This window comes from Canis lupus, chromosome 20 (genome assembly GCF_003254725.2).
Source record: "Canis lupus dingo isolate Sandy chromosome 20, ASM325472v2, whole genome shotgun sequence".
NCBI classification, from domain to species: Eukaryota; Metazoa; Chordata; class Mammalia; order Carnivora; family Canidae; genus Canis; species Canis lupus.
This window is the reverse complement of record NC_064262.1, coordinates 19,028,470-19,044,057: the sequence shown is the minus strand read 5'-3', so window position 1 is coordinate 19,044,057 and position 15,588 is coordinate 19,028,470. Positions and strand designations below refer to the sequence as shown.

The 15,588-nt window shown below is 44.3% G+C and overlaps 1 protein-coding gene across 4 annotated transcripts in view; it reads right to left on the bottom strand.

Annotated features, from left to right (window-relative positions):
- PDZRN3 (PDZ domain containing ring finger 3) overlaps positions 1 to 15,588 on the bottom strand; it is a 237,461-nt gene that overhangs the window by 6,450 nt on the left and 215,423 nt on the right. For all 4 annotated transcript variants that reach the window (XM_025451603.3, XM_035702602.2, XM_035702601.2 and 1 more), the window contains 3 exons: positions 14,250 to 14,497; positions 11,251 to 11,338; positions 1,023 to 1,121 (listed from right to left, as the gene is read on the bottom strand). In XM_025451603.3, the coding sequence (XP_025307388.3) occupies positions 1,023 to 1,121; positions 11,251 to 11,338; positions 14,250 to 14,497 (435 nt within the window). The remainder of the gene's footprint in view (positions 1 to 1,022; positions 1,122 to 11,250; positions 11,339 to 14,249; positions 14,498 to 15,588) is intronic.

The window sequence follows — 15,588 nt, the reverse complement described above, 5'->3', positions numbered from 1 at the left end:
CATGAAAGGAGAGACAAACATGGATTGATCTGTTTCCAAGCCCTTTCCTGGGCATGCATGCTCTTGGACCCCTGCATGCAACCCTGTTCCATGGCAGTGTGCACAGACCCTGCTGACCCAAAGGATGGTGAGGCACAGCTGACTTCCATTGCATCCACAGAAATGAAAACCGAAGTGTGATGCAGAACAGGCTAAACTGTACCCTTCACTATGCTGGTGAGCAACCATACCTTGATTATTTTACTATATGCTTCAATTTTGGAAAATAACTTTAAAAATGAAATATAATGGAGACAAGTGGGATTAAGTATGGGAAAAATCCCTCCAAATGCAGTCACGGGAAACCATCTTAAGTGTGGTGAATAAAGTACATCCAAAGGGATAATTATTAAGCCTAGTAAACACATCCCTTGGCTCATTTCACAGAAAGAGGTTTTATTTCATGACAAAACTGAGTTTCTGTGCTTGCATGGATGGGAGTCTATGTAAAGTATCCATACTGAAATCAGTGGCTTTGCATTGTCTTCTTTAAGAAGATCAAAATAGCTTCCATCTGTGTACTTTGCAGATGCATTTAACTTACATGAATTCAACGATATTCACATTCAACCAAAAGGAGAAAGAGATAAAAAAAATACTTTAAAAAGTGTAAATTATTCCATCCACCATCCCATTCAATGAACACGAGAAGGGAAATGTGCATCCGCTGTCCCCTCAGGGTTGAACACACAGAACCACGTAAACGGCTCCATTTTATGGCCGATTTGCAGGCTTCTCCAGGGTAATTTCGCCTTATGTGCTGACTGACATTTGAACTTAACCTCCATGTAAAGACGTAACTCCCTGGACTGTGTGATGAAGGGGATAAAGACATTTGTGTCTTTCCAAAGACTCCTCAATGAGCCAGAGTTAAGGCTGGTTAACACATAACAGGAAAAAAAAAAAAAAACAACAACAACCCAAACCAACACAATGCCTTCTGTGCTCCTGAGATGATAGTTATACACACTCTGCCTTCCTACCTCACTTATATAAATCCCAATGTCGTCTTCATCATCAGTCCGGTAGCACACAGTGAGGCCCAGCTTGTCCTGGCTGTTCATTCTGTAGAGATCCACTTCCTAGGCAAACAAAAGGTATTTCCTGTGAGCTCCAGCAGGCAGGGAGAGCTGGGGGTTGGGGGGGTCAAATCCTTTAAAAATATTTTGTTTCAATGATGAACTGGATTTCTTTGTATTTGACTGTGTGTAGAGTGGTTAACTTACTAAACAAAAAGTGATTATGGACACAGGATCAATGCCCACAGCATTTCTGACCCTTCAGTCAATATAAAGTCATTTTGAAAATAGTTATTTTATTGATTCCCCCAAAAGAAAAATTACCTATATTTCACTCAGTGTCATGACTTCTGGAGTAGGGCTTTTAAAAAGCATTCTTTCACTGTCTGCCACAAACGAGAATATTTCCATAGCCCAAACCATCCAGCCATTTCAGTACAAATGTTTCCAATGTGTTCGGTTAGATTATTTCACGTTGCGTTCCCTTAATATTCACAGTAATAGAACTTGCAAACAGATTACACATAAATTGATCCAAGAAAGGAGGGTAACGTGATAGCGTGCAATTAATGCTTTCCACAACAGCTGTGATATTTACAGTCGAGAAATTAGTTTCAGCCGCTATTACTGCAAATTAAATAAGATAAAAGCAAAGTGAGCCCAAATGCGAGACACATGAGCACGGGGAACGCCACTGTATTTGCCAATTAGTCTGCGCTTCAGAATGAAGTCAGAACTTTGAAAACTGCTGGAGCCTTGGGAGGAAGTTCTGGGTTTTCTGAAAGTATTAACAGGCCGAGTTGCCCTCTCTGCCACGTTGCCAACTACCCCTGCAAGATTCTGCAGCACTAAACTGCAGGCCTGTTTGAAGGGCTGCCTGATAAGAAGGTCTCCAGCAGGTCTCCTGATCTGGTTTTTACTGCTGACTGTTCACCACCCAGGAGGGTGATGGCGCTGAGAGGATGGGTCTCCAAAACCAGTCTCTGGGGACTACTCCCTCTCTACATCCTACTGTTGGAGGGTGGTAAGGATGCAGTTGTCGTTGTGGGGAAGCTCAAAGCAGATACCTCCTGAACCCTCCCCTATGCAAGGCAGGGTGCCCCAAACCATGGACACTTTCAAAGTGGAATAGCAGCAGGTGCAAATGTCCTGGGCATCAGTGCCAAAGTCCTGTGTGCAAGGAAGCGAGAGGTGGGCTGAGCATGGCCAAGCATGAGGCCAGACCAGGTTACGAGGACCCCAGAGGCTAGCAGGAGGAGCTTGGATCTCATTTCACCATTGTGGGAACCCATGAAAAAGTTTTAAGTGAGGACTGCTCTGATCTGATGGACTATTTTCCGGCAGTCTTGCCGGCTGATGTATGGAATGTAGTGTGGTGAAGGGTTAGGGCTATGAAGACAGGTAGACCTGTGTTCAGATCCCAGATCTACCTTTCTGGCACCTTCATCACGGACCTGTTGCTGTAGTTCTGTCTCCTTACTAGTAAACACCAACTCCGCTGCCTCAGGCAGGGTGAAGACTCAGTGAGGTAAGGCACACAGAGCTCTCAGCACAGTGCCTGGCCCAGAGAAAGCAGGAGATGGGAATATAAGAATTACTGCCGGTATGTTTACCTGCCTGAAGGCCCAGAACTTGATTGTAGCACAGTGGGTGTATTTCACACGCCCCTCCCCCTGATAACTGTATTTTCTGAACATTGATATGTTAATTAATTCAATGGCTTCCTAATTATGGCTTTAGCAATATGGCAAATTTTCACTAAGCGAAATCCCATTAATTTCTGATACTTAGGTGAGTTGGATGGAAATTTCTTTCCTAGTGTTTTGAGAACAGGACTAAGCACAGTAATGGACAAAGCAGGAATTCGAGGGTCACATTTAACTAAGAGGACCAAATCTTTCCAAATACTTGCGAGTAACCAGTTTGCACACTTCACCTATCTGTCACACATCTTCCTCTAACATTTCAAACACATGCCCACATCTCTGTCTCACGTTACACTTCCTTTGGGTCTGGGTAAAAGGAAACACTTTCTCTGTTTTGGCCCTTCTCACAGCGTGATTCAGTGCAGTTGCATGATGATTTGTTTGGGTCTAACTGCACAACTGTAGCCAAATGCTGCCACTGAGCCCCGTGCTATCATGGCGGAAGCCAGATGGTTCTGGAACAGGTCCATAAGCAACCAAAGCAGAGAGAGAGAGAAAATGGGAAAGGTTGTAGGGAGGAAAATGAGAAAGACAGTAAACGTTGTGATATTCCTTTTAACAGAATTACAAATGGCAATATGAGTTTTAGCTTTTCATGAATCAACTGGCCGCCAAGGTGAGTATCTAAGCATAAAAGATTTCACAGTTCAGCTGGGCTTTATTCCAGTACTCAGAGTGAGCTTCCAAGTGCGGTTGGGAGGAGTAAGTGCAGAAATTGAGGGAAGTGTTTACGAACTACTATAGCATTTGGACATTGTCATAATATCCAAGAACAAGATTAGCAGGCTTGTCTCACTGACCAAGGCATCGGTTCAGGAACTCCTGACTCAAGTGGCAAGCTGTATGTGGGGCGAGCTATATAGTCTCACATGGTGGAACCACATGTTGATTAGTGACACACTGAAAATTCAACTGGTCGACCTGCTCTTCGTGGTTTTTCAGTATAGACAGTTTGAGAAGCACGACTCTGTGATACACATCTAGAATTGACAGCTCCATTTGAGAACACGGGAAAAGTGAAAAGTCTGGAAATCATATCTTGGAAGAGAACACATAATGTACTAGGGGTTATTCAAGTCAGAAAAAGGCAGGCTCATAAGGAATGGGAGAGCTGAAGGTCGGCTACATAAAAAAAGGATTTGGCTTAGTTCCCAAAACGTAGAGTCTGCTGTCTTAGGTTTTTATCGAACTCATTAACTCGACACTGAACTTCAAAAGCATTTCTACTTTATTTTTTGGTCAGGGTTTTGATGGACAGATATTTGGGGAACTAGGAAGCTATAAATGCGGACATCACTTCATGTTGCTATTGGTGGGAGGATTTTTTTCCCTGTACTTTACTCTTCTGAATCTGCCAGTTTCTTTCAACACATCTTTTATAACCAGTGAGGAAACTTTCTCAGAATGTCAGGCTGGTGACTTTAAAACAGTTTCACCTGAATCCCTGATAACCGAATCATGGATAATACTTTCAGCTCCCCTGAACACATTCTATGTGCTGCCATTAACCCCCCATGTGATTAGCAAATTAATAATAGATTTCCAATAAACACTGGTGGAAATTACACACAATACATGATGGTTAAACATTCCCACATGTGTGCACGGGAGACAAGAGGTTCTTATTACCAGACCTATTCCCAGTTAGCAATACTCTGAGAATGCAGTGCTCTCTCCCTACAGCAGAAAGGTTTAGCCAGCACTGCACCGAGCCTTTAAATTCCACTGCAAATCCTCCCAGGACAGACTGTCATGGCGACAGTCACATTCTCACTTTGTTTAGATTTAACTTAAATACAGCAGAAGCCAAATTCCATCCTTGATACGGATGAGAAGCTGGCTCTGGCATCCGCCCCCCTACACACACACCCCTGACAGGTCAGAGCACAGGAGGAGCAGGCTCTCCTCTGAAGCACTTGCCCTGAGTATGTTAAAGCTTTCTCTTCCACCCTCAATTCCAGTTGGCTGTGAAGCAAAATTTAGGACATTTTTAAAACAGATTCAAGAATGGGAGTGTAATTCTAGTTTAGGGGGGCAGTCCTCCGGGAACAGCTTTCTATTTTAGAAATGGTCTGGTTTTAAAAAGGATGAGTGGTACTGGGTGAACAAATGCTGATATGACATTTCCAGTTAAAATAAAGGAAGCGGTATTCTGAACTCCACTTCAGGTATGTACTCGACATTGGTATTAGATAGGATGGCTTGGGTTTTAATGTTTCCTTGTGTTACCTGGATCTTCTGAGGAACTCTAGACCAAAACCAGCAAAGTTTCAATTAGAAGGCATATGGTCTAACTTACCTCAACTCAATTTCCAAAGGTGGTTCAACATCATAAAGAAGAGCCTGGTTGCTAATAGTTAAGCAAAGAGTGAACCATAAAGGGTTTTCAGAATCTCCTAAAAAAACAACACTAAGAAGTGCTACTGTCTCGGCTGTATATAAATCTGAGTTTTACCTTGGTTGCTCATCAAGATTATATTAAGGCAATAGTAGTTGAATAATGAGTTGTGAAGTAAAAAAAAGGGGGGACCTAGCCTAATATAGTGTGCACAGTAGGTGGCTCAAAAGCGAATGAATGAGGGGATCCCTGGGTGGCGCAGCAGTTTAGCGCCTGCCTTTGGCCCAGGGCACGATCCTGGAGACTTGGGATCGAATCCCACGTCGGGCTCCCGGTGCATGGAGCCTGCTTCTCCCTCTGCCTGTGTCTCTGCCTCTCTCTCTCTCTGTGTGTGTGTGTGTGTGTGACTATCATTAAAAAAAAAAAAAAAAAAAAAGTGAATGAATGAGCTTGAGATTCCAAGAAAGGAAAAAAAAATAGAAATGAACAACAATCCTGGCTGCACCATGAACAAGCCACCTTGGGAAAGTCACTTCATGTCTCTGAAACGTCTCAGTTATTCTATAATTTCCTAACCAGATATATCTGTGAACTTAGCAGACAATTCTCCAAACTCACCGGGTGGCTTGTAAATTCTCAACACTGCATTGTGACTCTAAGCTAAAGGCAGAGCCTTACACAACTGAGCACACATCACTGAAAGCTTAGAGGTTATCAATACATATCTGTCTGTGATGATGGAGATAAGATTTCAAAGAAGACCATTAATCAAACTGGTATGAATAATGTATTAGCATTATCTGGATTATAGTTCCCCCACCACTGGTGTCCTGTTGCTTACTGGTCTAGATGGACTGTTGGATAAAAAAGGAACTGCTAAGCCTGACATTTCAGATGAAATTGAAACGATAGCCCAATTAAGAGAATTAATGGGGCCATTCCACCTGGGTGATTCGAGCTTTCTGTTTCAACGTCAGCCACTTTAATCAGAGGGGATCCCAAAGACTAATTTCAATGGCTTATCCCACACTAGGAAGACGGGTCACTGAAGCATAACTCTACCTTATCGGTTCAGAACTGCTGTGCATATGTCTTTAAATTATCTCAACCCTTTCTATATCCATGCACGGGGCAGGCTATGTGCAACACAGAGGTGTCTCAAAGAGGCTGCACTTCCCTTCAAGGACCTTTATTTGAGATAGGGTAATGAGGCCTTTCTTCCTTCACTCAACAAATGTTTACGGGGTACCTACTCTGTGCCAAGCACTATCCAGGCACGAGGAGTGTAACCACGAATGCGTTGGATGAGAGAGCAGCTCTCATGGAACTTGTATTCTAAGAAGGGGAGCCATATAGTAAGCAGGGAATGGCACTTGGGGTAGGGATGCCTTAGAGTGGCTGGGAAGCTTCTCTGGAGGTGACCCGTGGCCAAAAGACAGAGCTGGACAGGACCAAGCTAGGATCTGTGGGCTGAGAGCAGAGCAGGTGAAAGGTCCTGGTGTGTGGCTGGTAGTACAAAGAATGGTCAAGTGCCGACTGTACTGGGAACGGGGTGAGGAGGCCAACTCGGTGAGGGCAGGGCTGACCGGGGAGGGTTCCCTGGAGGAACCCTTGAGCCATGCCTTTAAGGCCAAGGACAAATGTATAGATTGGCTGGAGCATCCTGCATCATCTCCAGGACAATCCCTATTCCCTAGTGATCTACTTAGGTTACTTGATGAAACCAGGTTTGGAGGTCATTTTATACTTTCCCGTTGAAACTGTAGCTTTTCCTTTTCTTTTCTCACCTCAAAATTACATCATCAGAACACAACATAGGTGAGGGCAGACTCATAGCCTGGTGGGGGCTACTGATGAATCAACTGGGAAATTAACAATAGATTAATGAAAAAGCCTTCTTCAGACATCTATTTTCCTTCTTAATTGCCTACAGAAAGATCTAGAGCAGGTGTTCAGTACCTGAAAATTTATGGGTAATTATGTGGCTGCTCAACCCTTGGGTATACTTGGGTATAATCCTTGTAGCTTTACACAGTTTCACAATAACAGGGATTTGACACTTACCTAAATACGATCATTTTGTGTGCTTTAAAAGACAGAACATCTGTTTTTCTCTGCGCATTTGCTTCCATAATATCCCAACACACTCATATATTTTCCACCTATATAATATCCATGGAACCAGTTATTTTTCAAAAGGTGTGGATGTTGATCTCATTCAACTCAGATGATGAGTGGTGTGTTGAGACTGACTCCCAAACTCAAAACACACCCACTCTTTTTGTAATCTAACCCCAGAATGGGGGAAAAGAGGATGGAACATAGAAAAGGGTGTGTGGACTGTTCTAAGAAATTTGGTGAGAAGGGTGGATGATGGGTACATGCCTGGCTCCCTAAAAACTGGGTCTGCTTGAGGAAACTCCATTCTTCACACTGAGGTTTTGTTTATGAACATTCTGGAACTGACCAGACTACCTTTGGAGGACATGCCTCTGAAGCAGGGCAGTCCTAGAGGTTACAAATGCCGCTCCCTACGGGATATTCCCTCCTGGTTAGCGGCCACACTGAGCTTCAGGGACACTCTGAGCCTTCACCACAGGACTTAGGATGGGCCTCTGATCCCAAACCACCAGGTTCACTTTATGAGATTTGCTTAGTTAACAGAAAGAACCTGATGACATCTAAGCTGCTAGGGACAAAAGTTCAGAGGTGAACGCAACCTTCCTGTCTGATTTTGACCCAAAACTGTATTTTGGTTTTCTTAGGCGATGACAAGCTTATGTCTAACAATCCTCATGACTTAGGACTTGCCAGGGATGTGAACTCCTTAAGGGCAAGCAGGGTGGCGACTCCCTGAGTTTGTGTTTCTAGCACCAGTGTATTCACTGTAACAGATGCTCAGTGAAAGCGCACAAGTAGAATATAATCCTGGGTGTCTCATGGCATCAGAGGTCTCATTTAAAACACTCAACTGATTTTCTAAATACCTGGGTTGTTTATCTCTGCTTTTTACTCATGAAAAGAAAGAAGTCTATACTGAATGGAAGGCAAACCAAAGCCTCGCTGCTTTGACCCAATGGCAAGACAAATGGAATCTTAGACGTTTTTGCCTCTAGGTTGGGCCCCTCCAACTACTGTGCACAGAAGCACCTGGGGATCCTGTGAAAATGCAGATTCTGACTCATTAAGTCTGAGGGCCAAGATTCTCTGCGTTTCTTGCCATCTCCCAGGTGATGCTGTGCTGGTCCCGGCAGTACACTTTGAACAGCAAGGTTCTAGGGAACTGTTTCAGAGTGGCTTCTATCAAAAGCAAGATGCTCTAAGGTAGTTTACACTGAGAAAGTTACTTCCTTTAGGAAGGCAGACTCAGTCTGGGCTAGTCTTAACACTTCTTTAACACTAACTAGCCCATCTCCTGAGAAAAGAGGGAGTGGGGCGAATTGGCCTCCGGCTCCCCAGCCCTTACCGGGCACCACCTATGAGGAGCACCAGGATTTGAGAACACTGCCTGGTGTCCACTGTGTATATTGTGTAGCACTTTCTATTTATGGCACTTGCTGATTTTTTGTCTGAGGCAGTGATAGAGCATTGCCTTTGAAGTAAATTTACCTTAGTTTAAATGAGTTGAGTTGGGTAAAAGCAAAATAGAAAGCAAATAATGGTTCTGGTCATAGTCAGATATAATGAAAGGCAGAATGGGCCACATGGGGCAGATCCTGTGGGAGCTCTGTGACCTTCCAGAAAGCATCTGCAAGTTCTTTTAGACGTGATCCTTTTTTCTCCAGGAAGAGACCATAGGTTCCATCGGATTCCTCAAAGCATCAGACATGAAAATAGATCACTGTTATGGAGTCAAGTTTAACCAAGTGCCCATGACTTACCACATCTACACAACCCTTGAACAACATGGTTTTAATGGCATTGGTCCACTTACATGTGGACTGTTTTTGATAAATACAATACGATCTTATAAGTGTATTTTCTCTTTTCTTTTCTCTAGCTTACCTGGCTGTAAGAATAAAGTATCTAATGCATTTAACATACAAAACTGGTGTTAATTGACAGCTTATGTTATAGGTAAGGCTTCTGGTCAATGGCAGGCCAGCAGTTCAATTTCTGGAGAGTTAAAAGTTAGATGTGGATTTTCGACTGCACTCCTAATCCTTGTGTTCAGAGGTCGGTTAGACTCTGTAAATCTAGCTCCTGAGATATTTAATAGCTCTTTAAAGACTGCTTTAAACACCAATTATCAAAAAGCAGTGTTGTCCTATAAGGATTATGAAATAGCCCTTCTTGTAAAGTACTATTCCAGAGAACTCCAGACCCAGGAAATGCTAAGAGGTACTTGGCTAAAGAGAAGTGTTAGATTAAAAAAATATGTATATGTATGTATGTTTGCTTGTTTGTTTGGGTAATTCTTCTATTGTATCTGCTCCCTTTTCCCAGGGCATTTACCATGCTCTTTAACATATTCAAGACTGAGTAGTCCTCTGTGACAGAACTCTGTTCTCAGTGGTTCACTCTGACATTTCTCAAACACAGGTGATGTGGAACCCCGTTTGCACACACTGCGTGTTAACACCTTAAGGACGAGTGTCCTGGGGGAGTCCCTGGCTGCTTCACGAACTAGCCCTGACACTGGGGAGATGAGAAATTGTAAACAATAGGCAGAATCTTCAGTTTTCTGGAAGGCACAAGGCTACCTTTTGTGCAGCCAGTGATGGGTTGCAAGTATTGGGGTCTATGTTGGACGGCATGTATGAACAACAGCAGTTTTTAGTCAGAATAACTGCCATTCCAATTTAGGCCATATGCATTTAGCAGGAAATTTAAATTTTCCAAAAAAATAAAAAAATGGTCCAGGGACAGTCCTGGCTCTCCTGCCAAGTATACTGATTGTTCTGCATCAGCCTGTAGGGGAACAGGCAGTGGAGGTGTTGTGTCAACACTGTGACTGATCTTTGTCCTCTGTTCTGGAAAAAAAACCCTCAGTAACCATAAAGAGCTTGAGGATCACAACTATCTTCCATTTGTCTGCTGCGTCTACTGCTGCCTCGGGACCTACTGCCACCCAATGGCCCATGGAGTGCACATGTGTCAGTGGGCGGCCCAGACTACATGGTGGTTGGCCATACAGTTGAATAAAACATTACTGGAGTCTTCCTGGATGGCCTTCTGATGGTGCCAGAGGGTTTCCCCTCCACATCAGAAATCTTTCTAAATGGTACCCGATTATACTAGTCTGTAAAGTCAGTTTTGAAAAAATGCTCTTGTATTTTCAGAAAACATGATAAAACATAGGAACTGATGTTTCCCCAAAAGTACAAATAAGTACATCTTGAGAGGTGACTTTTCTCTATTTTCTATCACTCTTATTAACCGACAGATGAGGGCTGGAGCTCTGTAAAATGGTGTTCTCTAGGGGAGGTGGGTGAGGGATGTGTGAAACAGGTGAAGGGGACGAAGAGCACACTTAGGGTGATGAGCACAGAACACGGACAGGATGGGTGAATCACTATTGTATACCTGAAACTAACGTGACACTATGTTGGTTACACATGACTAAAAATAAATTTAAAAACCCTTAGAGGTCAACATTACCCTTATATATCAATATCTAGAATCATATGAGTCATATGTGGCTTGAAATAACACTTAAGGAGAGTTATGGGTTTGCTCATTTTTTCAAGCTCAATGTTACAAAATGTTGGGCAAACCCTTCTGTGTTGGTGTGGGCTCAGCCCTAATCTATTTATCCACCTGTTCTTGCCTTTGAGTAAAAGTGATGATGACTTCAAGAGGAGACAGGTGGGGAAGCTCACCATAGTTACCAGAATTTGTAGAGATCCTGATGAGAGGAGATGACATGAATTCAAAGATCCGCAATAGGACTCATTACCTTATTTTTTAATTAATTAAAAAAAAAAACCCTAAATGTCTGCTTTGGGATCAGATCGTTACATTCTATTTTGAAGGAGTAGGTGGGGAAGAAAAGCTGAGTAATGCCTTTAAATCGCATAATGAAAGTGGTTCTTTTAGAAAAAATTCACAGTGGCCATTTCATTAATATCTGTAAACTATGTTTACGCTTACAGCGAACTTGTTCAACTTAGTGATGATTCCTAAATCGAGGCGAGGATGCTCTTACCTCCAACTCCAGCTCTTCCCTGTCCATCTCCTGATGGATGCCTCCAATGTAGTCATTGGGGTCATAGTACTCGTGGGCTGAGGGGTGCCTGAAAACAGAAGAAAGACCTTTATGGCCTGTTTGCAGTTGCAAGTTGCTGCTTTCATTCCCACCTCCCCGCTAGGCCCCGCTGTGATGTGGCCAGAGCTCTCAGGGCTGGGGGACACTGTGTTAACTCGCTTCTCTCTGGCTGTACTTCCCAGCAGCATCAGGACCTCCATTGTTTAACACTGCCATCCTCTGGGCCAAAGTCTGTCCTCCTGGAAGAGGATGCAGGTGACAGTGGGACCATCTCTGGTGTTTCCAGTGACCAACCTCTAGGCAAATAGTCATGTGAGTCAATAGGACTCATGTCTTTTTTTTTTTTAATTTTTAAAAAATTTATTTGAGAGAGTGAGAGACAGAGCATGAGCAGTGGGGAGGAGCAGAGGGAGAAGCAGACTCCCCACTGAATGGGGGAGTCTGATGCAGAACTAGATCCCAGGACCCTGGGATCATGACCTTAGCTGCAAGCAGATGCTTAACCCACCGAGCTAACTCAGATGTCCTAGCAGTTTCATTTCTAACTCTTTCTCTAGGTAGCAGACATATTCCCATTTCCCACTTATTGCTTCACCGTTAGATTTTCTCTTTGGGGAGAAAAAGGCTGGACTTCAGGCAACACTCAAAGAAATTTGCTAGCCTCTGAGTTTGGTCCAAAGGACTGTGACCAAAACTACAATGCTAGCATCTAGGACACTCTTCCCAAACTTTTGTGTTCCATGACAAGGAATAGGTTTGCCATGAAAACCTAAAGCACACATATGTGCATACATGTGCATATAAAGCACATGTGTATGTAAGCACTGAGTACCCACTGCTCAGACAATAGAAGCTTGAGTCTCTCTAGGACAACATATTGAAACCCCAGGTATAGAAGCCACCACCTCTCTGGAACCTGTTAAGAGCAGAGGCAGTGGGAATCCTAACAGGCCTGGTCGGTAGCTCTGATAGGTGCCGGATGTGCATGGAAAGCTGCAGCCTGATTGCTGACTGGGGACTCAAACCATCTTGTTCTCAAAGGTCAGCACAGCAATCAGCGGGCTCTGGTCTTCCCTCCTGGGCGCTTACAGTTTTGAAATAATGGACCAGACATGAATGGTCAAACAAGGGCTGGCTTTCCATTTTCTGGCCCTAACAAATTAAATATCCTGCCAGCACTGAAGGGGCTCTAAGTGCTGAGGATGCCGCCGGAAGGCCTGGGCTTTCAAGCATCAAGTTAACACTGGCTTCTCAATCCCAATGCGCACTCTCGCTCTGCTCTGCCCTTGCAGCCAGAACCTGGAGCAGGCTGACCTCTGGACTCTACTGACATTTCTCAAGTTGCCCCTTGGGGGTAAGTCATGTCATGTTAACTAGACTTCCGAGGAAATTACGGGTTTGGCTTCCACAAAGCCCATCACTGTGACAGCTCAACCTCTGAGGGGCAGGAGTTGGCGTAGAGGCTTCATCGATACTGAGAGGCAGGTTTGCTCTGTGAAGTCAAAGGACCGGCTTGAATGATTGTACTCTGTGAACCGGGCAGTTCTTTCCTAGGATCGGCTGGGACACAACAGAGTGGTAGTGTGGCTGAGAGCTGGCAGCTGGGGCAAGACAGACCCGCCTTTCAGGCCGGCTGCCCACAAGCTGAGTAGGACAGGTGCATCTGCGCTTCCTCATTGCATGGAAGGAGCGGTCTTCTTTGCACAGTGCTGTGCACAGAGCGTGCATGTCAGACGGATGATCCCTTCCACACTGTCGGCTGCACCTGAAATTACTCTGTCGGCCCTGCGTTCCCATGACGGCTAGCAGGGAACACCATGGGGCTAAAGGCAAGTCTCTGTCTGGACTCTGACAGAGCCACACTCGCTTCAGCTACCGAGTTCCTAAGAGAAAACCACCAGGTGGCATTCAGAGGTTTGCCCTGCCAGAGGTAAAATGCCCTTTGAGATAAAGCATCAAGTCAGTGATCTGAACCAGGGGCAAGACAAGAAGAGCCAGGAGGGGCTCTCACATCACCTGGAGAGAGTGAAGTGGATGGGTGGGCGTCCTGCCCTCACACGGGCAAAACCACGTGCCCCGGGCTGCAGTGAAGTGCACATCTTCTCAGACAGTGGTCTTAGAAAATTTCTCACTCTTCGTTTCTTCCCTAGATATTTAATCTCACTCACTAAATTCATGATCGCTGCTCCCTCTTGAGGGCTTACCATATGCCATGCCGAGAACTTCCCATACATTATTTCCCTTAACCCCACACTCTTATACACTGGGTGCTCTTGTTATTTTTCCTATATTAAAATGGGGATAAATTAAATTACCCCAGCTGCCCGGCTAGTTATCAGTTTGAGCATCCGGCTCGTGTGACTTGAAGGCTCTGAGCTACTCTCTCTCTCTCTCTCTCTCTGACACTAAGTAAGGTAAGAAGAGAGTCATGTGTAAAGCAATTCATGTGGGGTGTTGGAACACAGCTGTTACTTAATCGGTAAATGCGCTGCTTATATGAGGCACGTGTGGGCTTATTAACAAGGATCCAGGTTTGAAATGAGACCCGAGAAAGCGGATGCACAACCTTCAGGGCTCTCTTTACACTCCCAACTTACTCTGTTGTCTGCTTAAGAGTTGAGTTGTAACTCAAAGCCTTCACATTGCCATTTGCGGTGATTAAATTTTATTTTGAAATAACTTTTACGACGTTTGTTAACTAATTTTGTTCTTAGAATATGATGTGAATAACTCCGCTCCAGGGTTATAATAAAGTAATATGTCAGCGAGGTTTTGAGGACTCAGTTGAATGCCTCTATAAACAATAAAGTTAAACACAGGCAACGTGGAGGAAAATTGTAAGACACACTAATTTTTTTCACCACCCTGAAGGGAAGAAACCAACTGGACTGGACTTTACCATAGGTAACACATCTGAGCTGCAAGATCATGGGACTTACTCCTCGGGCAGGAGATAGGGATCCAACACTGGTGGGGTTGGGGAGGACATCTTCGTGAGTGCCATGATGTGCTCGAAGGTGATGTCGGTCTGGGTTCCCGTGTCCACCAGCTGTGACTCTGACGGAGGCGTGAACATTTTGGTCCGAGGGGTTCTCCTCAGCACCTGTACCACAATGGGCTCTTTGGCTGTCTTGAAAGCTTCCACAGCCTGGTCATGAGTCGCTCTGGATAAGTCCTTACCATTGACCTGTGGAGAAATATTTGGGGTGAGAGAGGGTCATAGTCCAGCAGAAGCTGCAAAGATGGTTCTCCTGTGTAAGCAAGCCAAAAGGAAGAACAACTGGAGGGTGTCGCAGAATTGCAGTCACCTGTTTTGGGTTTCCTAGGGAATGCCTGCTGGGATGGGAGTGAATTTGGAGGGATACAGATCTGGCATTAAATGATAAATCTCACAGCAGGGAGGTCTGGGCTTCCTGCTGGAATGTCTTTAACACAGTTTCATCACCTGCTAACTTGCCTGTGAGAGAAAAGAGCAGCCTTGGGGCTCAGAGCCTTTATCAGGCAATAATAGCTAACTAGAAATTAATTACATTGTTATGTTTTAATGGGGTGTACTATGTCAGGTGACATTAGCTTTCCTTTTATGGAAGTGATAGGACGTTTCCTTTTTAAATAAATTGCTTTGTGTGTATTTTTTTTAAGTCAATCAAATCTATTAAGTAAATGATAATCCGGGCCATAGGTGGATATGGCAGGTATCAAGGAGGCAGTACGCAGATGGCTAGCATTCTGGCCGATGTTTGGGAAGTAAGAGCTGGTTTAACTGTTGTCCTGTTTCCCACTGTGTATGGCCTGAGCTGCTGCTGCATCCCCCATGCCTGGACGTACCGAGTGTCCACTGTCTACTGCGTGACTTACATGAAGCTACCACTTAACACTTCCCTCAACGTAGTCTGGGAAGTTGGCAGAGCCAACATTATGTTCATCTCCCTTCTCTAACAGCTTCAAATTGACCACATGAGATCACACAGCCAGTCAGTGGTAGGTTACAACTCTGTACCCCTGGAAAGAATTCTGGATGCACCATCCAATCATAGCTGACTCGATGTGGCTATCTTTAGCACAGCTTACACAAGAGGAAATAGAAGCCAGACCTTTATTTCTAGAAAATGAAGTCATTCCAAGTAACCTTTTTGTCCAACTACTGAATTTACCTCGCCCTCCCATCCCCCGTTGCAAAGAAATAGGATATTATGTCCTGGTAGTTTGGTAATGTCTAATGTCTGCACTGCAGGCCAGGTTCCAGGCTCTGACGTATTTCAATATTATCCCCCAAGT